Source organism: Fusarium solani (assembly GCF_023522795.1).
Source record: "Fusarium solani strain SB1 chromosome Unknown bctg00000000, whole genome shotgun sequence".
Taxonomy (NCBI): Eukaryota; Fungi; Ascomycota; class Sordariomycetes; order Hypocreales; family Nectriaceae; genus Fusarium; species Fusarium solani.
The window spans coordinates 6,220,983-6,244,595 of record NW_027072157.1 but is presented as its reverse complement, the minus strand read 5'-3'; the positions used below and the strand labels follow the sequence as shown (position 1 = coordinate 6,244,595).

The window sequence follows — 23,613 nt, the reverse complement described above, 5'->3', positions numbered from 1 at the left end:
GCAAAAAATAGAACGACAAAACAATAACAAAATCCACTCAGATCATTGATCGAGAGCTGAAAAGAGTCATCCAATCGAGTGTGTTCCCGCCAACGTGGCTGGCTGCCTTGCTGACACTCACTTCTCTCTTTCAGCCCCATCTAGGCAAAACCACCAACACCACCTTTTTGACCAGGGTCTTGGCAAAGCCCACGATATCCGGGCATTGCTTCTTGTACTGTAGGCAGTCTTTGTAATGTTGCGAATCTCTCATTGGTCCTGGAACCGATAGGGCGTTCAGCCTTACGGTGGCGGAGTCCGAGTCTGAGGGGGTGTTTTCCCCTCCCCTCTCCATTTTTCGAAACAGTAAGACGGTGATTCTAAATCGTGCTGATCCTTCCAAGGCTGCTACTGGCACTAGTAAATAAAAAACAAGCAAAAAAGCCAACCTGGGCGAACTATACCATAGCGCACCGCCGCCGCCCCAGGCAGAGTGAGCGGGGATCTCTTCTTTCGGATCATGCCTGTCCGAGATGGATATCGCTGACCACAGAATAGGCATCGCCCGACAAGGGGCCATGACATTCGAGAACACGTCCGTCCTCCCCATGTCATGTCGTGTGTGCCCGAGAGGGGCCATCTCTTCACTTGGCAGCCCGTCATCAGCCTCGTTAGGCGGGTCATCATGTTGTCCCAGTGTGTCCTCTTCTTTCTTCTTTCTGCCTGGTTGAGATCGCAAATCCAAGACACCATGTCTGACAGGTATGATCGGCCGGGGGACCCTAGTGCTGATGTCAAAAGACCAAGACGGGCCATTATTGAAACTCGTCGGATGCTTCTGCCTCGCAATCTTATTTCCCAATGCCGTCTGGCGTGCCCTCTTCCCATCTCCAGGAACCATCCGATCCTCCCGTCTTTTGCCTCTGATGATCCCTCCGAGTATGCATACCCTTCTATACCCTCCGAACCTCCCGGCTCTGCTGTCTATCCCCCTCTATGACACCTCATGCATGGACTGGCCTGCCTTGCACACACGCACGTTTTTTCACGACACGCCCTGTAAGCCCTAACTGTCTGCCTCCCGCCTGTGTGAGAATGCACATACCCCACTGCGCATTCGCCCACTCTCTCAGTGGCCGGCTCGCTACCCATACCTTCTTTCGACAAGGCGATGCAAGGATCGAGGGCGGAATCTTCCTTGTTGGACAGAGGAGAAGCTATCGTGTGTGTAGAGACATCCAGTCTGTCCCCGGTTCTGCAGCCGAGCTCGGGGCCCGGTGGGTCCCCGGCCATCCTCTCGGCGTCGGAGCCTGGTATCGGACATTTGGGACTTCGGGTCGGCGACCTCGCGGGGGCTTCTGCCACCTGCAGTAGAATCACACTTGCTTCTCACAAGTTTCCGCTTCGCGTAGCTGCTGCACCGGGCGGCATCCGGATACCCATGCTCTGGCTGGCGCCCAGCCCTACCGGCCGCTTCACCACATCATCCACCCTCGCCCTCTGCAGCGAGAACGCCGGTGTCACCCATCCCCCGCAAGAGCACCGGAATCCCTTCCAGTCGTACCGACCCACGCCCGCACCGCACTTGGCGTTGGGGCATAGCAGCCGTCCGTTGAGCTCGCCCTTCTCCAGCACGCTTCGCATCCAGCTCAGCGGCTCGACAAAGAAGTGCTGGCAGGGAGTCGCAGGCGAGCTCTTGTCAGGCTGACGGTGATCGATGATGAAGGGGGCTGTGACCAGGGTGCGACGACACTTCTTACATCGTAGACTGACTCCCGATTCGTCACGAGGCTGAGCTCCCTCGTCCTCGAAACGGAGCCTCGAAGGTGCCTGGCCGACGGCAAGGTTCTCCTCCACCTCACGCTTGTAAGCCCACCGCTGGTAGACTGGGTGAGCCTCGACGTCATCGGGGCATCCCATCTCCCACCACAGGGCGAGTTGATCCATGAATCCAGGGTTGGGTTCGGCCATGGGGCGGGTGCGTCGAACAAAGGTAAGAGCGGCGTGGACCGCTTCCTGAGCCGTGTCTTTTCGCGAGCGATTCAAATCGGACTGTGGGATGGCGTGGCTCGGGTCCGAGATGGCCGTTGGCGTGATATTGGGGTCGAACCGGTTCGGATAGCGCCAGAGCAGGTAAGCAATAACCGCAGAGACCGACCTCGACTTTCCGGCGGCGCAATGAACAAAGACGCCTCCCTTCTCCTTCTTGCCATTATTGTTGTCAATATTCAGATCCTCGACTCCCTTCTCTAATGAGACACCCCCATCGTCTGCGTCCTCCACCTTGACTCCATCCTCGCGTCGGCTCGCCCTCAGACCTTCCTCGATGAATCTGACAGCCTTGGGGAGCTCGATCAGCAGGTCAGCGTCATCCACATCGTCAATGTCGATGACGAGGTGACGAAAGTCCTTTCCGTAGTCGATCCAGGGTTCATCTTTGAAGTTCTTGAGTGCCGACGGGTTGAACGGGACAAGGGACAGGACGTGCGTGATGCGACGGTCGGTCAACGAGTCGGAACGGCGCAGAGCCCAGAGCCTATGCAGCGTGAGCATAACCGAGTCACGCATGAAGCGTCACATGGGGCTTATTCGAGGGTATCAGTTTACTCACCCACCAACAAACAACTCGTCCTGTCCGTCGATGCGACTCAACGCCATCTGTGCAATGCTCCGCTTGAGGAGCTCTAGTTCTCCGGCTTCAAACTGGTGCCCGGGGTCCTCCCACTGCTGCAGACGCGTGTCTTCCTTTTCGTCTTGCTGCGCTGCCAGGTCGCTGACTGCGTAGTGGTCGCCTCGGTTGGTCTTTTCGTCCGCCAGGATGCAGGTTGAATTGGATCGCGATTCGGGTCTCTCGTGGCGAGTCGAGGAGTCGCAAGTTGGTCTATGCGTGATATGTATCGTCTATCGCAAGGATGTCTCGTGCTCGAAGAAAATACTGGCAATATATCAACAAAATCAACAGTCATCAACAAAGTTCAATGTATAGATCTCGGTGTGATTCACAACAGTGACAACTTTTTCCACCATTGCCCCTCCTTCACGCGCCACAACCGCATTTACCCCGCCATCCGCTCTAGCCACACTTTGAAATTCCCATGCACCAGCCACACAAAGCCCCCAAAAAAGGACCCTCAAAATGGACCCTTTTTTCCATTCAATGTCTCATTAATCCCCAAGCCACGCCCGACGCCAAATCTTAGCAAACCTCGAAAACCCTGGGACGTTTTGTTTCCCTCGTCACGCTGCTAGCCCAAACAGGGCATGCACTTCGTAACATGTCCATCTCTCTTCCCACGCTATTGGGTTTTTAAACTCAAAAAGGCCTCCAGCCTCGCTGCCTGGACCCTTGTCCCTGACCCCCAAGCCTTACAGGGCGATCTTCATCATCGTGTCGACCACGTGACCCGGACCCTGCTCCGCCTCCGCCAAGAATCATTGTTGGATCCTCCCGTATTCTCACCGAATTAAATACACAGCTTCGTAAAAGGGGAGCAAGAAGCGATAATTATCCATGAGCAAGAAGAGTGCATTAGCTCCAGGCTCAGCTTCTTTCTGTCCAAGCTGAAGAGAATGAAAAAACTCAACCTGAGAAATGACGACTGCACACCCTCATTTTTGCCAAGGGACACGAATTTCCCAAAGAGGCAGCTGGTGTCTTCAACTCGCAGCTTAGTTGTATCTGCAATTCCGCTCAGGACCCCATCATGAACTTGGTTGCTTGTTTAAACAGCCTTGCCAAGCAACCGTTGAATTTCTACCTCGTCTAGGCTGAAACCATGGGTGCATGCATCGCAGATTAACCACGAGGCCTTTATCATGGAAATTGCCATCCTCAACAATTAGACCCTGCAACGCCTCTCTGCACAACCCCCATCTGCCTTGAGAGCCCTGCGTTTCACCATCGATCGTTGCATCGCAAGGGTAACCGGGTACTTGGGACAGGACAGGACGGACGGGACGGGACACGGGCGGGAGGACGCGAGCTTGGTCTGCTTTGCTTTGCTTTCACATCTTTTATTCTTGTTCATTGACTGCTACGTTGTATGGATCGCTTCACACTCACTACCTTGCTAAATCTTCTCGTCTGCTCTGCTCTGCTCTGCTGCTGTGTATTGATTGCCCAGGAACCCAAACATGAAATCAAAGTGCCATCCGTCCCAATGCCGTTTCCGTTTCCGTGTCCGTTGCCATGATAGAACCTTTTTGTGCCGTTACCCATGAGATGATGCATGCGACATCAGCATCAAGCTGTGTCAGCTAATATGTATACGAAGTAAAGCCCATTTCCTCCCCTCTTTGTCTTGCGAGTTGTACAGGAGCGACAACCTCAAATAATAAACTGTTGTGTAAACCCAGATCATGTCAATAACGCCCGGTTCCTTTCGTCATAACCTTCTTTCGTGTAGCTGGCACCGGCAGTCGTCAAGGTTGCTCAACCGTGCCCAGGCTGCCAGCAGGGATCTTCAGCCCAGTCAGCAAGTAGCGCCTCCACCGACGCATGGCCAGAGGCCACCGTCTCGCCATCTGCCATCCACAGTGGTGCTGTTCCATCGCCAAAACTCATCTCGCCAGACGCAACTGAGGCTGTCAGACCGGGCCAACCTTTCGCCATTCGAGACTCAGCCCAAAGACGCCATGTGGTCGTGATGCAGACGTCTCCGCTAGGAACGCCTAGCTATCCAGCCAAGGTTGAGTCGAGTCGAGTCGAGACGTCGTCCAAATGCCGCATTGCTTTGCTTGTCGGTGCGAAAGGGCGGTTCATGATCCACGGCAGCATCATTTCCTGTCCCTCCCTCTCGAAGGCACTGCCACAATGGCTGGTCGGTTCAGCCCTCCACTGACCCCAGCAGTTGGGTACGGTCAAGCACGCCCTGTGCACGTTCGCTGCGCGCGGAATACCCCGATTCGACTCGGGAGATCAGCGCCCGTCGCCTAGCCGCTCGCTGATTCGCCTTGTAGTCCTGCCGCATCTGCATCCTGCGACAGTCCGTCAACGCGAAACAGTTTCTTCTCCACAATTTGTCGTTTAACTCGTTCGCTAAGCATGGGATGCTTGGGTGGCCGCGCATCCCATGGGTGGATGGAAAGTTGTGCAACTGTGCTGTGCGCGCGCCTTGTCTTGACTTGTCGTCGTCTCAAACCTTTTGAAGACGCTGTCTGGGCTGGATGATTGTCGATCCGTATCATCGGTCTTTGGGTCGTCGGCCGCGTTTTGGCCCGTCTCGTCTCGCATGGCAGCCCAGGCTCCCTGTGCTGTTTTGTGACCCACTGACATCTCCTAGCGGCGACGGCTCGTTTTGTACCCCGCCTTCATCAGCCCCATCCTCCACTCATCTTGAATTTCCAACATACCACCCCAGAATCGTCGTCATCTGGCGGCCGACCTCTCATTCAACTCCAGTGCCCCTTTGTTGTGTGCGCGGCCGAACCTGGGTTGTGGTTGATCGTTCCATTTCTTATCCAGTATTTACCGGGGGGTTGGGTCCTCGTCCATCATACAGGCGTTCTCGAGCATGTTGGTCCACTTGCCGCTCGTGCCTGCGTGGCTGTGCTTCAGATGCTGTCTGAAGTGGTCCGCACGGTAAAACTTCTTGGACGAGTTGCACTCCCTAAACTTGTGCACCTCTTGCAGGTGCTTGATCCGCTCGTCCCAATCCTGGTCTGTGGCGTGTCGAGGCGCATTACCACCGCTGAGCACTCCTGTGCCAGGCCCGCGTCCAGACCGCGGGAATTCGTCGCCGCAGTAGCCACAGGTGTCAGCTTCTCCAGGCCGGTTGGTCGAGTCGTGGAAGGCCCGGTCATATCCAGAGAGCGCAGAGCATGACCACGAATGGCGACGCACATGGAGCGAGTTTTGGTGGCGCTCAGCCTCGTTCTTGTTCTTGAAGCGGTTTCCGCAAAAGCTGCACTCGTATTGCTTCTCAGCTTCGTGGGCGCTAGTTTTTTTGTCAGCAACCATGTTCCACATACAATCGTGTAAAACCATCATCTGACACAACTTCACGTAAGATGGCTGATGTCGTAATTAAATCTGACTTACTTGAGTTCCTCGAGCGTCTCGAATCGCTTTGGCTTCTTGGGGCAGCACTCGCACATGAAGAAACCCTGCATCTTGGATCCGCCAGGCTTTTGTACTTCAGTGATCTTGCGCGTGCTAGCTCCCGAGACGGTCCTAGAGTGGACCGAGCCGCGACCCGAGATGGAGGTTCGAGGGCTGGGGTTGAGGGAGACGGGCGCCGTGTAAGGCGAGTTGCACGAAGTGGGGGAAATGCCACCAGGTGACAATCCTACAGGTGAACGTCGACCATAAGAATTGGCAGTAGTGATGCTCGTTGTGGGAATGGACATTGTCGAGATGTATGAGTTGGATCGAGACGTCGACACCGAAGGCATGGTAGCTCCTCGAGCCAGAGTAGCAAGCCGTGTGGGGGAGCCACGAGAGCTCAGGTCACGTCGACGCGAGAAATCGGCCGTCATGGCGAGAAGGTGATCGTTGGGGTCATTCGGACTAGCTGCCCTCCGCTTCTGGCCACCCGGCATGTAGGCATCATCGATGTGAAGTCTCTTCAGCGATTGTCCATCTTCCATGTCCATCTCTTCCCCATTGAAATCATAGCTCGACTGTGTTGACGTAGCATCATCGCTGTTGTTCCTCTTGGTTCGTGTTCGAGGGGAGCGATCGATATCAGAGCTATCGTTAGGTGACCGATCTCCGTAGTGGAAGGGGGTGCTTCGTGGGGAGATGGCAGTGTGAATTGGCGTCTCAGTCAGCCTTGCTGGGGAGCCCAGGATATTGTTGCGGGTGTGAATGGGAAGCTGGACGGGCAGGCTGAGCGCGGGAGGGAATCGCCCCTCTGCTGAAGGCCTCCGGGAGAAGGGTTCGGCGGCTGAGGCACTGAGAAGTGATCGTGGCGGTGACCTTTCGGAGAGTCTAATTGGGCCAAGCTTCTTCTTAAGGCTGTCACCGTCAATATCGGCAGGGGATCGGAATTGAAAGTGGTCGTGGAGACGACCGAAGCTTGTAGGAATGGACTCGCGAGACCTGTTCATGTCAGTGTTAGTTGAGGTCCCTGAACAATGAGTCGACACTAGAATTCCTGGGGGCCCATTGGCAGGGCCAGCCGCTGGTAGCATCGCAAATCCCATACCTGTCGGTTGACGAGTAACTGGCATAGCCCTCGTCTCGGCCAATGTCCCTTCGTTGGTAGTTGGGGTGTTCATCGTGATATGAGGAGGTCATGCTTCCGTAACCGCTGGCAAAAGAGCCATGTGTAGTATACTCGCGCTTGATACCCATATCTTCGGGAGGAGCAGGTTGATCAGCTCCTGGGAAATATCGAGGAGGAGGCAAAGGAGGAGGAACGTCGTTGGGGGTCTGGATTCCTGGTATTGACATGGCAGGACTCCGACCAAAAGGCAATTCGTGATGACTCGCGTGTGATCGGAACCGGTCGCCTGGGGGAGGGGCAATGATGCTCGGGAGAGGCGGCGCGGCGTCTCTATATTGTGGTGGGAAGGCCATGGTGTTGAGCTTGGCGGTTGACCTGTCGAGCTGAGGATGGAGCACGAGGCAAGACAATGACAGCTGAAGTTCGGGGAGGCTTGAGCTAGGATGACGAAGGGCCGATCCCTGACGTGAACGACCCTTTTTTTCGGTACCCTATGAATTGCGTTTGCCAGCGGCCTCCTTTTTTCTCGCCTGCCCTTTCCCGGCGACTCGTTGCGCAGGGTGAGACGGAGTGGTTCTGCAGTGGCGATGTTATGGACTCGGAGCAGCCGCTAGGTCCAAGACACCACAAGAGATCCAGCTGGGGCCGCCAGTGCCGTAAAGAAGCGACGAATGACAGAGCGCGCTGGGGGTGTTGCTCTGAAAGTGGCCTGGTCTAGTAGGGGGAGTATGAGTATGGCGGATGGAGAGGGAGAGAGGGGAAAGGAGAGGCGAGAAAGTAGATGAAATAGAAGGGGGAGGGAAGGGAATGAAACGAATAAAAAAAGAGTTTTGAAGAGCGGGATGTGGTGTTGAAGAATGGAAAGGTGGGAGAAGGTCGGGCGGCGGTTAAGATTGTTGACGTTGCTGTTCCTGGAGCTGGCAGGCGCTCTCTAGACTGGCACCCATGTACCGCAGTAAAGAGCAAAAGGGAAAGAGGTCCACGACTAGCCCGCTCCAGAGGGTAGCCTCACCACGAGGAGAATGTGGCGGAATTAGGCGTGACGACAACAGCGGGGAGGCGGACGCAAGCATGTACGCACACGCCTAGAGTTGGTGGACTGGGCAAGGTGTTTTTTTGTTTTTTTGCCTGTTTTTTTCGTTTTTCCCTGTTTTTCCTTCTCAGTCCAAATCCCTCGGGAGCAGACTGAAATACAAGAAGATGAGGGGACAAAAAAGCGGAAAGAGAACAAGCACGAGGAGGGAAAAAGATGTGGGAGATGTCCCCAAGAAGAGGTGCAATGGGGGGCGTGTGGACGGGCGTGCACATAATAATTGAAAGAGTGAAAAGTTGCGAGGTGCCCTATTACTTGTCCATCCTCCCCAGGGTCGCCTCTAGATGCAGTTTGCACATCCGTGCCTTGTAGCATCAGTGCGTGCCTACCTGCGCATTTAGGGGGCGTGTGTGGTGGCATCCATCCAGGCAAAAGGATCCCATCCATGGAAGGGTGCCGCGAAGCGCATGTGTTACTACGTACAACTGTCAGTTGGGCCTGTCAGTCTATCCTTATCCCGTCCATGGATGTCTCTGTTTGTAGCCAACTGCGGCGCACGCATATAGTGCTTGGGTGCTCCGTCGGCGGGCATTTCATTTGGACAGAGTTCCATGATGGGTCCATTTGTGCTGTACTGTGCTGTACTCGTAGCCAAACGCCCGCTTGTATGTCATGTCGCCAAAAGATCGTGATGTGGGAGAGATCCATCGTCTCCCCTCTTCCTCTAATAGTTCCCTGCGCTGTTGCTCGCTCTCGTTCACTGTCATCCTCGGACTTGATGACTTGATCTCCGTTCATTGTTCAACCCCCCTGACCTCGCTCGCACTCGTTGCTTACATTAGAGCACCTACATACATCCATAGCACTGGAGCTCCAGGCTGAGATGCAGAATCTACCCAAGGGGGTGCGGCGTCGAATCTGGCTTGCGTTCCGCCTTTGAGCATGCCCGCGGCCCACCACCTGAACCAACCCCCCGCCCCGGGCTGCCTGAGCCTGAGGAGCCCTGTGAACTGCCCGCCTTACGGGCTCTTGAGCCCTGTCTCTCGAGTGGGCATCTCCCAGCCGGGGGGAAGGGCCCTATAGCCCTGTGCCCTGGAGGGCTGCACTTGGGGGAGGGAGTGGAGGGGAGTGTGAGAGGGTGTGTGCGGGATAGCTTCGCGGGGGAGGGGTGGGTAGGCTGTAGGGCCGACAATTGTGGGCGTGGTCGCCAAAGGGTACAAGTCCTCTGCTCTGGGTCAAGTACCATGGATTGGATTGAGCAAGCCCTCGTCAGCCTCTGTCAGCCCTCGCTCACCTTCTACTCCGACCGAATCGGCACTGCGCAGCGAGCACCCTTTTCGGATCGCCGTTGGCGCAACGCAACCTTCATGTCTGTCAGTCCCCATTGCGTTGGGCGGGCGGGTAATTTTTTCCACATTTTTTTTGCCTTTTTCTGTCTGTCTGTGTTTCTATTTTCCTGGATGTTGACGGTTGGTGACAAGGCCGAGGGTGCGAGGGGGTTGCATGAGAGATGCTGCATCTTGCTGCTCTCGATACAACCAACGCCCGACAACAAGCTTCTTCCCTGATCCTGGATGGATGCTTTTGGTCGCTTCCATCCTCCTTCTTTCGCCTGCAAACCTCACTGGCCCTCATGCGCATTCCGTCCGCCTCCCGCTGCTATTCCTGGGTTTGCCCAGCAGCCCACAGTGGTTGACCTTGACTCCATCGGCAGGGCGGATCCTGTAAGGCTCCGGGGAAGAGCCTTGGATGAAGCCCTACGGCCCATCCATGATAGTACGTATGTCCGTTGCTGTAGTGTGCATGTATGCGAGACGCAACACGGGAGTTGGTGATGCCCGCTACCGCTACCCGCCCATGTTTGCCTGCCCAATGCCTCGTGGCTTTCAGAAACTGTCAAGTTCGCCTTGCTTTCGACCCGCTTCCATTCTTGGCCCAAGTCGGCAACTTTTTGAATGCCGCCTTCGTCATGCCCCTCGTGGCCGTGGCCGTAGCCTGACTCTCCTCCCTTCCCTTACCCACGGCGCCACAAGTCAAATCAAAGGGATGGGGAGCTCTGGAGCCCGAACCCAGCCCAGTTCGCTCACCCTCCAGGTTCATCGGGCACCTCGGGCAACAGGCAACGGCGCTGACAAAATAAACCTTGCCTTGCTCTTGGCGAATGGAATGGAATTCAGCTCCCCCAACGCCTCTCGCCATGCCAAGAAGCTTTGGCTTCTCAACTCAGCCTGCTTCGACGCCTGGTCAGAGACACGCAAAGGCGAGGCTCAGCGGACAACATTTCGCGCACCATTCCTTGTCTAACGGCAATTGCCATCCCATCATCATCATCATGATCATCATCATGATCATCATCATGACTGACCTACACTACACTACAAGACTCGGCGCTTCTGGAGATGATGTTCCTGGGTTTCGCCCCATAACTCCTGCGACCTGCCAAACATAGAATAGAGAGGTACATAGTAGGGCAGAGCAGGCTTGACTAGTATTGGATGTCGCTGTTTCGGTTTCACTGGGCATCATCCCACGCCAAGTTGACTATGCGTCTCTTGCATTTGTCACCACCGCACAAAACAGACTCGGACCGCATTCACGCACTCGAATGCAGAAGGCGTCGCGTCCGTAGGGTTATGGAGGAACCCCGCGTGCCGATGGGGATGGGAGATCTACCAGGATCTCCAGGGATACAAGGCGGGACCCCCTGGATCGTATCTCTGATGAGGGATCGCCTGACGACATGCGACAAGTCAAAGTGAGGTGAGGTTGCAAAAGAGGATGCGAGGATTCCAAACGGTTCTGTTTCTTCTGGTTGGTAGGCTTACGGGCGGGTTCAGAAATCCTGCCTCACCAGCCAAGGAACACTAGGCGGTTCACCTTGATCCTTCGAGATATCTTGAATCCTCTCACTGATTTTAGAGAGACGAGTTTGACCTCGCAAGAGCCTCCATCCAATATCCGGTTGTGCCGGATGTAGGATGCAAGAATCCGGCCATATTAACCGGCTCGGTGCCGGAGATAGAGTGCAAATTCGGCTGCCTAGAGTCCGGCCAAACCAATTCTAACCCAAGCATCATTCTCCCGCTTGAACCAACCCAACGCCGAGCAGCAAGAGGGCATCTCCCACCGCTCCATCCCCCACTCGCCCTCTGGCCTGGTGTTAGTTGTTATGGCCTGATCCCTGCACCCGGCCGGCTCGGGCTAACGAGCGGAAAGCGCATCGACACTTGTGACACTAAAAGATGAACCGACTTCGGCTTGGTTCCTCCTGATCTTGGTCATGACTACGAGGGCGAAACCAGTCCGTCGGGTGCAGCAGAGACCCGAAAAGGCAGGCGGTTATGATAGCCCTTCAAGGCTGGGCCAACGGTCTGTCACTGCTGCAGGATGGCGGCTCTTTCGACTCAGCTGAGGTGGTGTTGAGGATGGAGCCATGTCCTTCAATCTGCGGCGCTGGTCCGATTCCTCGAGGGAGGGCATCGTCATGGCAGACGAATTGTCTGAATGCCAGCTGCGGGTTCTGGACCAGTTCCCGCTCGTCGGTGTTCCTAGTGCTGGGTCCGGTTCGTCTGTTCTCAAAAATGACGCTATCCCTAGACTTGGGTCAGTCGCGCGCAGGCGAATCGCATTCGATGGATTGTAAAGAGGGTTCGAAACATGTGGATCAGAATGACCATCCTGCATAAGTTGTCAGATTCTTGCTTGGAATCTCGTATGTCCAGGTCAAGCCGAGTCGCGACTTACAGACTGCAAGTGTTTCTTTGTTTAGCACGGGATTAGGAGATGATGACCAAGCCAACATCACGATCAACGGCATACGGCAAACTCCGCTGGGCACCTCCTTCACTGAACCCGCCAGCTAAGCCCTATCGCTCACCATTCCACCCAAGCGCCGCGTTAGCAACGCCAGCTCCGCAGGGGGTCTCTGCGCTGAGTCGTGTCTTGGCCAAGCACAGCTGGAGACATTCCCGTCCTAGTGACCTCGGGAGGTGGGGAGCCCGAGTACCGCGTCACCTTATACACGGGTGCGCCACATCCCACCGGACACGCGCCACACCCACCACGGGGCCTCGGGCCTCGGGGTCTCAGCGCAGAGATGGCGCGAAATTGGCTCTCAGCCCTACCATCCCATCCAATCCACCCATCCAATGCAGCGCAGGCGGGACGGACCCCTTCTTTTGAGTGTTAGGGCTGGCTTGGTGCGCCGACTGGCTGGTCCAGGCCGGTAGCCACACGTGCGGCGGCGTGATTTTTCTCTCGGGGGAGGCGGCGCCGCTGGAGAAGCCGATAACACGGCATGCAGGTGGTTTCTGGGAACGACCGCATCACGAGCACAGAAGGGGAAGTTGTCCGACATTGATAGATGAAGCTGAAGCAAGGGCATTCAAGATTGCCTGACTTGACTTGGCTTTACCGGGGGCATGGAGAAACGCTCGGCTCTTGGCCCAACCCGGATCCGGTGATGATCGTCTCCGGGGGGCCAGCATGCCAAGTGCTCCAAGCCCCCTCCCAAGAGCTGGACTCGACCACAAGACAACAAGACACAGGAAATGAAAGACCTCCGGCGAGCATTAGCGGAGTTAAACAACCATCCATCGCGGAATAAGATGACGAGCCATGGTGTAAGTTCAAGCACTCCCGGCAATTTGGAAGACCGGGACCCCGAAGGAGGGGGGTGTCGCAACGGGACACAAGGCTGCTGCGCCACACCTGCTCTTTTGGTGTGCGCTCAGGGCAGCCGGGATAGGCACTCGGCAGTTCGTACCTGCTTCTGCTTCTTTGGATGCTTCTACGGAATCATCCATCCATCAATCTCCCTGCCGACTGGTGATGATGACCTATTCTCTGCCAAACATTACAAACCATGACTATTTTGGTTCCCAAGGGATGCTCCAGCGTCGTCAGCATGCTCAGCCATTTCCCTTGACGCGGCCAATTGCCCCCTTCCCCGACTCCCATCCACATCCCGAGCGAGTACGTCAACACCTCCCTCGAGATATTCCCCCTCGCTGAACGAGCATCCTGCGCCCAGAGTTCGCCGACGGGTGGCTACTAACATCCAGGACCCCACGGACTCGAGTACGAATCCAGCAGGCACTTCGCCGTTTGGTGCCCTCTGGTGATGGATCTGGCCGTAGCCACGGGCTCAGACTCAGACTTGACTTGACACTGACGCGCGGGCGCCAGAGAAACTCAACCGCCAGATTTGGAACTTCGTCGAGAATCCACTACCCAAGACCCCATGCGTACGACAGTTGCGCGACTCCAACAACATGAGTGGCCGCCAAGGGTGGGGTGGCTGTTGGCCATGCTGGTTGATGACTCGGTTTCGACAAGGAGCGACAGACCAAGGTTTCTTGGATTGTCGGTCTCGGTCTCAACAAACCCATCCCATAAAATGCTTTTTTGATGACGGAGAATGCCGGATGTCGTGACATGATTCAATCTTGTTTGTCTCACTGGGACCCCCCCAGTGCTACTACTACCGTTACTTTGGCCAACGTCTTTGAACCCTTTGAAACTGCACCGTTGCTGCTCTAGCATGATCGGGACATGGCAGGCAGGTGGAGCCACTGAAGCGTGGGAGAGACTGGAATCAATCAATCAAACACACCCTCATCCTTCAGCCCTGTGCTCTGCCGGCCGCTGGTCAACTGAGGCCCTGCCCTGCGGTGTGAGCTACCGTCGACGGTCACCTTGCAGAGTCGTTTCGAATACAAGGCTCAACACTTTCGCACGTATCAGAATCAAGTCGGCGATCCTGCATCCCGGCAGGACTGACCCACGCAGCTCTCGTGTCGGTGGACTCTAGCCAACTGCCGAGCTGTGGCTTAATGCGAGGCGTCAGCACCTTGGTTCAACGCTGGTACTTGGCATTTCTGATGCGCAAGGTAGCACCGAGAGGCCAAACCAAGTTTCAAGAAGATGCGCGGGACTGGATGAATCAGGTTGTCGTGTGCGGCCGCCCTATCCACTCGAAACACCCGCCAACGCTGCAACCGTCGAGGCCTGAGCTACGATGCACGGCACATTACGCTCTCATTGAGCATCCCTGAAACCTGATGACGACTGGCGAGGCGCAGCAACACCTTATTTCTCTAACCGGCTCTCCGTGTCGATCTCCCATAGCACTACGGCCCTGTGCCAGGGATGGGATGCTTGCGAGGCGAGGCCAAAAGAGGATTTGACAGATGCAAGATCCCAATCCTTCGAAAACCCCCCGGGCCAGACCCTTTTTGCATTTCGACAAATGTCTGTCTAATATCCGAACATCTCTCAAAAGATCCAATAATACTCATGCTAGCTGGCTCGGCGCAGTCAGTTCGCCCGGTTTCACCTCTCGGCCGTGGCCCCCCGATATCCGGGATTGTTGACATCTCATCAAGGCCTCACTGGCAATCAGGTTCGGTCTGGTTTCCTGGAACGGCGAGCGGCATTAGTTCTTTGTCCTGGCCCATACAGCCGGTTCCCTGATGGATAGTAGACGGGATATTGACTCCTTTGAGCCAAGTCTAGTGGCAATCATGGAAATTGGGTGGTGGGGTTGCCGAGGTTCAGACACAGGCTGACGAGGGGCCCTGTCATTCCCATACCCTCAGAGGCTGCAGAGGCTCCCGGAGCCGCTGGGACTCTTTGCAAACACGGGGCTGAGGAGCCGCTAGGTCTCCTGGAGGCCACCAAGGGGTCGTGATCTCAACTCCATGACGGTCTGTGAGCATCACGAGCAACCGAAGCGCTTCGGCCCCGTACCTGGTCTGGAGCCTCGCTCGCCTCCCTGGAACACAGCCTTCTAGGGCTGCCCAATTCCAACCAGTCGGCACGCACCACGGGCTAGCAGTTGCGGGATACGGGAGAGGCGCGCCACCATCATCAGCAGGCACAGACAGACAAGGGCGCGTGCATGTTCCAAGGCAAAAACATGAAGCCCAGCGATATGGGATTGGATATGAGAGGGCTCTTGGCAAATGCTGCTTGAAAAATCAGATCTCAGAGCTGCTCACAGAACGCAACGTCGTCCCGGATATTCCGTGGCAATGCAACGTCGAGTGGATCGGGAAAGCTTGACAGGTTGTGGCCGACGGCTGAAGGCCTAGAACGGCAATGATCATCGCTTAACCCCGTCTGCCACTGTCGCCGTATTGTCTATCCAACCTCGAGTGCAGCGGCAACTCGAGTTGTTTCTATTCTGAACGAGTAGCCACCTCAACTTCCCTGGCAAGCTCTCGAATACGACTGCGAGATTGCGTGTTTCTTCCGTCAAGATCTAGCCCTCCGTTACCTCCGATGTCACTCAGCCACCAGATCGACAAGGCAATGGCTTCAGGGGTAGCCATGGTCATACCACTGACATGCTTCTCCCTAGCGGGCAAGTCAACGGCGCATTGTGTCCAGTCAACCCAGAATCAGAAACTGGTCATACGTAGGAGGCACGATGCGTTGGAGGAATGTCGACAACCACTATTGAGGGAAAAGTGGGCTTGGAGATTTGAAATGCCGTCGGTGACCAATCTTGGGCTCGAGACGGGATGTGGCCAAGCGTTGGCTGGTCCGGGCTCAAGAAGCATTTCGAACCACGCGTCTGCGGACGCCCTAATCGATAGTCGTTGAAAACCTGCTCAAGTTGGCGCTGGGTCATCTGGTTGCGACTGGACGCCTTGAGGGCAACTCGACGCCATCACGGGAGGTGGGCGGACACATGGAGCTTGCCGGAGCAGCTGAGACATCAAGAGAGGTCGACTTCGGGCTGGACCGTTCTTGTTTGATCATGAGGCTTGGGACATGCGCTGATTCAAGCTTACTGGATGATTTACTATGCGCGGAAGCAAGCTTGGTCAACAGTGGCTGAGGCTCCAGGTTACGACTATGCTTCGCGGCCGACCAAGAGTTGGGCACGCCCCTAGGACTTGGCCTATTTCGACTCGGTCTGAGATAATATCTTACCGCCATTTGTTTACACGGGGCGATTGATTGCACGTCTTGACTCGAGGCTCATGGAATCCACAACAGATCTGCAACTGGGTATCACCGCCCTACTATCCGAAGAGTCTATCCGAGAGCGAGTCAATGCGACGGATATCACGGGGTTGCGAATCGAGATTGCCTCTGAGAAACAAAAAGGCATATCCATGCCACCAGAGAGGCGATTTGCCAGTCAGTCGTCGTGGCCTGTGTGGCACAGTAAATGCGGAATAGCGGTACAGCCAAGCTCCCGCTATCGACTACTTTAGCATACTTACGAGGGAATCACGCCGGGGAGCCTGTGCGTGATGCTTGGCTGGAGCGTACCGTACCGTACTCCGTACAGTAAGCGGACCTGTCCCTGCCCTGTAGCCAGGTTGCAATAGGGAGACAGTGGAGGGCGAGTGGAGAGAATACGGCCAAGGCCTGGGCCCCCTTTGGCATTCTTCCCGGGGCCCGTATCGAGGAGATTTCGGCGGGGGGCACTACAGCCCTATGTCTCGCGATAGACAAGATGCAAGATCCCCGTCGACAAAGACCTCTGATAAACTCCACAAGCCTCGGCAGCATCTCGCACCCCTGCGTTTGATGGTGGGACAGGGCAGAGGCTCCAGCTGGAGCTGTAGGAGGCCTACGCAATCCTTGACAGCCGGCCGGGGACAGCAAAAAGGTAATTGCCCAGGTCTTGCCCGGCAGTCTGGGCATGGCGCCCGCCAAGAGCCCCCTTTTGACGGAAAGAGATGGACAAGAGAGACAAAAGAATGGGAAAAACAGAGACAGAAAGAAAGGCAGATGTCTGCACAACGGCCCTAGACGTCACACGAGCCCACCACATGGTTCGCCTAGGGGGATCTGGCGAATCATGTCGACCCAATCAGCCAAGCGAGGTGTCTCGAGCTGAGCTGAAAAGCTGGTGGCTTGCAGAAGCTTGGGGAGTTTTGTGGGGTTGATGCCATCGTCGACTTGTCAGTGAACCAAGGTGACATTGTTGTTTTTGGGCATTAATTCCGCACTGGAGAAGAGCTGAACTTGATCAATTTTACCGATGGCAGGGTCACAGTTCACCTGATCAACGCCCAGCTGCGATTGATTGATCAGTCGTCAACCTTGGCCAGCTGGATCTTGAAGATGTGAGGTAAAGGGCTGACAGCGTGGCTTGCTCGCCTCACCTGAACAAGACCGTGCAATGGGGGAGGCATTTCTTCTTTGGACTTGAAAGCGTCCTGTCACAGAGGAAGAAGGGAAGGGCGACGGGTACGGCTGGGGCGCTCGGCTCGCACAAAAGCAAAGAGCTGGGATGTTGCCCGCCGAGCCAACCAGCGACGTCGGCTTTGGCGAAGTGCAGGGCGGGCATGTCTCACAGAGATTGAAGCTGTCCAACGCTGTGGTCGCTGAGCGGTATAACAGAGACCGAGAGCGAGAGAGGGGAAAGGCAAAAAAAAGCTGTTGGGCTTGTTCTGTTGGCTGCCACACACGCAAGTTGTGCGATTCGTGGACAAACCACCAGTGTCATGTCTTGTATGGCATCAGAGAAATTGGGCTGCAGCGAGATATCGTATTTTGAAACACGGATCTTCCTTGAGGAATCAAGACCAACAGCAGCACAACATCAGCGACAGACAGACACTACAAGGCCAACAACACCAACACCAACACAGGCTGTGTACTGTGCCGCTTTGCTACCCTCCCTTGTTCACCTTTTGTTTCCTGTTAACCGATGCTGCCGACTCACCGTTGTCCAACCCAACCAACCCCCACGACGACGCAGAAGGATCTCAAGCGAGAGAGGCTAGGAGGGTATTAAGCTTTGCCAGCCCTCCTCCAACGTGGCTCACTGACAAGTTTGACAGGGCCGGGCACCCAGAGCCTGTGCCGCAGGTCTGCGTCGCAGATTAATTAGAAACCCCGCGTGAGAGAGCGACAAGACAGGCCATGTTACGAAAGCGAAGTAAAAAAGAGTTTGACGCCTAGAATGACTCGATCCATCTCGGCAGAGGATGGCCGTCCATCGTAGGGCTGTCGCAATTCCTGTCCTGTCCTGCAAAGTGCCGACCATTCCATTCCATTTTGCCCTGCCGTGGTCGGGAGGGACAGACACGCAAGACCTTTGGGTCTGAAACGGCGTTAAGGCCAAGATCGGCCGAGAGATGCTTTGTAAGTGTCTCTTGTTGGACGCACACAGACATCATGTACTCCGTATAGAGTGCTACGGTGCCTACATTTGCATACCTTTTCTGTTTCTCGGCCGCGGTTATTTATCGTCGACCGTCGTGGTATTGGAGACTTGACCGCCGTTGTATTGACTATGAAGCTATAACCCAGGTCGGCCGCCCATTTCAGTTACCCATACACAGAAGGATGCTGCCATGGAAGGGATCCTGATTCCTGATGGCAGGCTGGCTTGGCTCCATTTTAACAGGGAGAGGGGCGCAGCAGAGAAACAAACACACGCCCACCCCCTATTCCGGTAAGCTTCTAGAAAGATTCCCGAAGGATTCCTCTTAAGGCAAGAGATAGAGGACCAGGGGGTGGCGTGCGTGGTTCAGCCCTGGACACGCAATCCCATCCATCTCAATCCCTGCAGGGAGGGAGAGCGATACCGAGCGGTTTTTGACCAATAACTCTTTTTGGAGACCTCTTTTTGGTTTTCTTTCTCCAAATTCCCTCTGGTTTTTCTCGCTCTCGCATGAAACTCATGAGGGCGTCACCTCGGTGCTTATGCGGATCACTCACCGAGCATCCTTGCCTCTCTCCATTACAATGACGGCTTTTTCATCTCATTCACTGCTCGGCATTACAATGCCTGGGCGATCACATGCAAAGAGCCGCGGCTTGTGTTTGATTCAGCTATTGTACCGGGTCTTCCTTGGCACTGTACTGGTCTGAGTGTCTCCCGGCCCCAATTCCGCTCTGGCCCTTGTCTTCCGCGTAATGGCGTTTTTCTTCCTCTGGATGCCAATGCCAATAGTGTCAAGTACTTACAAGGGGCGGGTTGTGGGCAAAAGAGTTTTTTTCATATCGTCGTCGTCACTGCCCTTGACCAAAATATTGGATTTTGGAAACTTTGAGGTTCCACTCGATTGCAGTTGAAAGAAAAATAATGGGACGAACATGCCATGTTCCGTTCGTTCGCTCGTTCCGTCCCCCGTTCCCGTACCCGTCGCAGCCGTGCCAGACGAAGGCTGCTTGCTAGCGGGATGCACCCACAAGGCCCAGGCCTCGATCTAGCGGTTCCCGGCCTCTTGGGGAGGACGAAGCTAGAATGTTGCTGGTAAAGGTGAAAGTGACAGCTCAAGTTGTGTCTCTCAAGTTGGTGCAATGTTGCTCCGTGTCCGTACGGAATACGGAGGAGTGACATCCTTGGCATCATCCAACTTTTTGCTTATACGTCTTACTCCGTACTCCGTGTCGACTTCTCTCTCATATCCTCTACAGAGGGAAAACCCCGCAGCATACCGTATTGGGGCTCAATAATTGATCGGAGAGGGACCTTTTGAATGGGGCCCGAGATTCAATAGCCCAGGTTCTGGGGACCACACACACACACGCAAGCACAAGGCACGCACGGCACCGTCAGATGATGCCCCTGTCGACATCGACACAGAACTACGCAATTAACGCCCGTTTGAACTGTGGTCTACGAGTCAACCAACAGAGAGGGAGGGGCGAGCATGGCTCGTGAGACTGAGCTCCATCATGCCACGGAAACCTTCTAGAACGGAGCAACCTGCCAAAGTAGTTGATGCATCCCGAGTCGGGCCTCATTACGTCGTCAACTCCGACCTTGACGTTTCGCTCGGGCTCCTCTTTTATTGAGTTTCCCAGGGGTTTGCGAAAAGGGTTCCGCTCTCGGTTCCTGGACTAGCGTTGGGTCCCCATCGTGTGTCTCCATGAAGTGCCGTCTCCCGCAACCGCGGCATTCGGGAATGAAGAGAGACCCAAGAAGCTCCACCTTGCTTCCTACCCATGATACGTTGCAGAGGGTTTGACCTTTAACCAGATATGTGTGCGTGCGCGGTCCATTGCTTCACCGTTGGAATAATCTCCGACCGTGTTTCCCTCTGGGCTGGATAGAGCAATGCAACCCTGCGTTGGGGGGCTCGTCCATCTCGCACCCCACTACTCGTTCTGGAAACCGAAGCCGTGACCAGGGACAGGAGACTCCAACCTGCGGAGGGCATCGATCATGGGAGTTTCAGACGAGGGGCGGTAAAGAAAAGCACGGGGCAAGGAAGGGGACGTCATACCTGGAGAGTATCATGCCGAGGCATGAAAGAGCTTGATCAGAGCTGTTTTATGAGATGCTTTCCCAATCAAGACTTCAGCCCGAGAAGAACAATGACAGAGGCGAGCAAGATCCATGTGGGAGTCCGCCAGGAGTAGTATCCGGAAGGCCCGGGTAGGAGATAGGGCCGCTGCAGAGACCGATGCAGCCGGTAGGGCTGTGGTTCTTTAGCATCTAACCGCGGGATGGAACAATCTTAACAAGTGTGTAGCCGAAGTAGTAGTGGAAGTCATGATGTGCTGCAGGAAAGAAGTTGCAGCACACCCTCTGTGAAAGCGACCATGCACGTTTCACTGTGCCTCGGGGCAACGAGCAGAATTAGGGCATTACTTTCAATGCTCATAGAGGGAACATCCCAGAAATGGAACCTGCAGAAGAAAAATTGTATACGTGGTAAACGGCCCGTTTGTTCCATACTGTCGGTACCGCGGTGGACTGATGAGGGGGTGGGTTACGCAAGTCTTCTATTTTCCAAGATTCTCATATGCGGTGTATTACAAACCGTTCTAATATCAGGCTTTTTGCGGCAGACCAAATGCCGATCTGGATGGCACATTCCTTGCTTGGTGATGGGCTGTGTTATGCTGGTGGGTTTAGGTTAGCAAGGCTGGTCGGCAGTTGTTACAACGCAAAGAGTTGGAGCATGAGTGGTTACACACCTGCCTCTGGTATGACGTTGCTAGGGTTGCCACTCACTTTCACTGCCTATATCGTACGGGAGAAGTTGTGTTGTGGTGATGGTGAAACCAATGCTCTGTTTCGGTGTTGGGCTTAAGGAGAGAGGCGGGCAACTTCCTGTCGGCCAACCATCAGACCACCAGATTCACTAGAATTCCATTGAGTTAGCCGACCATACATAGCATTCCTATAATAACTGACTGCTGGCGGGGATTCGGACTTGCTAAGCTCGAGATGAGGTCGGTTGTTGACCTAGGGTAGCTGAGATTCCAGGATCTAGATACGTGAGGGCTTCGTGCTTGGCTCATGTTCGGCTGGAACTCCCCGATTGTTCTCTCAGTTCCGCCCTCGTACTCTTGCATTAGTCCCAGGAAGTGTCTCTGAAATGTATAAAATGCCCTGCCTTGTCTAGGGGCAGCTAGAAACACACCTGCCCTTTTGAGCTGTTCATAGCCGGGTCCATGACGACGCCGTTGCAAAAAGGCATGCCCACATACCGAGAGAGGATAACGGTTGAACACCGAAATACCGATTTCTCTTAATTTCTCGGTCCACAATAACCGGGGACTCAGGAGTTAAGCAAACCATAACACATTCCTTTCCTTCTCTTATCCCACATGGTGGGTTCCCGCGAGCTTGGTATGCAGCTTCACTTCTAGTGTTTGGACACATGACTTCTCACGAGCTAACTTTGAATTCCCCAGAATAAGCGAGGAATGGCCGTGGGAGACTTCAGCTCCCCACATGATAAAAACAAAGGGATGTATTTCCCGTGCGGCAGAGGAACGTAGATAACATTAGCATGGCATGTTGAGCATGGGAAACTTTATGACTATCGATGTGAATATCCAAAACACGCTTCATCCTAGCTCCAACTTTAATATGTGGATGTGAAAAACAAAGGGGTCACAGTGTCAAGTTCGCGACTGAGCTGAGACTGAATATGTGGAACTCAAGGGATAGAACTGGAGCCGTGAGTTAGTTTGACTGACTAGTTTACACCGGCAGTTATACTAGCTTCGCGCATGATTGAGACTATTTGGGCCTGTGCTGCTGTCTACCATAGCTGTAACCTTGAAGCCAAGTGCCGGTAGAGTTGGGGGGACGTCGACTAAGCATAGCATTTCGCTTGATGGCTCAAGGGCCGAGGACACAAAGGCTGAGGAAACTTGTGGGTTGTGGTACTGATGCCCTCTTTTGGAGACGTCATTGAGGTTAAGAAAAAAGGTTGTGGGAGTGGTCAATAACACAAGGTAGTTGTCGTTTACTGCAGTCTAGTCTACCACATAATCTCGAATTCGCTCTCATCAAAAGGAGTGACAAAGTTGATCCAATCTTCCTCCATAGTCCATCTATCCATGACCGTGATCGTGTAGTCTAACACCCAGGCAGCCATCATGCCACAGTCTCGTAAGTTCAGAAGACGCTCTCCTCAACGTATCCAGCGTATCGAGAAAAGTAAATCGCTCCAGCCAAAACAATGACCATAGAAGTCTTCCAAGGAAACCAACCCCCCTTCTTCTTTGCCTGAGCCTGCTGCTGCGCACTCATCATCTTGCCAAGCTCCTCCCTCAACATGTCAAGCTCACCACGCAGCGCAGTCTGATCTCCAGCCTTGTTGCTGGCAGATTCTTCAACGAGGGACTCGAGCTCCTGGACGCGGTCCTTGTACTTGGCCATCTGGGAGGCCGTCTCGTCGAGGCGAGTCTCGTAGGCGTCGAGCTGCCACTGTTGAACGTTGCGGGGGTCAAGCATGACGACATTTCCGCCTGTGCCGCGGGGCGCGAAGCGGATTGGGGTTGCGGTGGTGTAGAGGCGCTCGTTGGGGGAGGACTCCTTGTTAGGAGTGTTGGTTTGAGGGGTTGTGTCGGACATGATGAGAATGGTGGTGATGCCTTGACTGTGTGTAGTGGCGATGGCCCAAGAAGTGATGCTTGATGGGGTATATGCTCAAGATGGGCGACAGCAGGTGCCAGATGCTCGCTTTAAGGAGTGGGAAGGGATTCTAAATGGCGATGGAAAACTCTCGTATTTGTGTCTTTCCGGAACAGCCAGACTCTCATGCTGTAATGTGCCTCTCACCATGCCCTTTGACGACAGCCAGACCTTATCATGAAACTCCCCTTGTTCCTTTGTCCAGGGCTTCACCGCAAAGGAGATACGGCAGCTTGCACGAAACTAACCATGCGAGTTGGATAAGCTTAGGCGAGAGCCAAGGTTGGGAAAGCAGTATTGACGTGTGTGACAGTTCTGGAACCGCTAGGCAGCTCGACAACAAAGAACTATGCAGAAGGTCTGAAGCATCCAGCAAGCTAACCGGTGGGATAGCTCCAGGAGAACGACAGGGCATATATGAGAAGTGATAGAGATGGTTTGTCGTTATGCTGGCTGGGCTTTAGTTGCCATAAAACCTGGGTAGTCCCGTCCCAGTTTCCAGAGGGGGCTGGTTGGCTTCCTTTGTTCATCAACAAGGAAGAAAATCGACCAGTCATCCGACCAGGTCATGCGAT

General features: G+C 54.7%; 3 protein-coding genes across 3 annotated transcripts; all 3 read right to left on the bottom strand.

Annotated features, from left to right (window-relative positions):
• Positions 1-1,368: 1,368 nt before the first annotated feature.
• On the bottom strand, positions 1,369-3,366 carry MRS44_001985 (uncharacterized protein; the record flags this gene model as incomplete). Its single annotated transcript, XM_046279115.2, has 3 exons — positions 1,369-2,515; positions 2,591-2,860; positions 3,350-3,366. The coding sequence occupies 3 exons, from the start codon at positions 3,364-3,366 to the stop codon at positions 1,369-1,371; spliced, it is 1,434 nt and encodes a 477-aa protein (XP_046124855.2).
• Positions 3,367-5,446: 2,080 nt separating this feature from the next.
• MRS44_001984 (uncharacterized protein) lies at positions 5,447-7,501 on the bottom strand (the record flags this gene model as incomplete). Its single annotated transcript, XM_046268007.2, has 3 exons — positions 5,447-5,915; positions 6,020-7,021; positions 7,128-7,501. The coding sequence occupies 3 exons, from the start codon at positions 7,499-7,501 to the stop codon at positions 5,447-5,449; spliced, it is 1,845 nt and encodes a 614-aa protein (XP_046124854.2).
• Positions 7,502-22,519: 15,018 nt separating this feature from the next.
• On the bottom strand, positions 22,520-22,978 carry MRS44_001983 (uncharacterized protein; the record flags this gene model as incomplete). Its single annotated transcript, XM_046274304.2, has 1 exon — positions 22,520-22,978. One exon carries the CDS (start codon positions 22,976-22,978, stop codon positions 22,520-22,522), a length of 459 nt encoding a protein of 152 aa, XP_046124853.2.
• Positions 22,979-23,613: the final 635 nt, after the last annotated feature.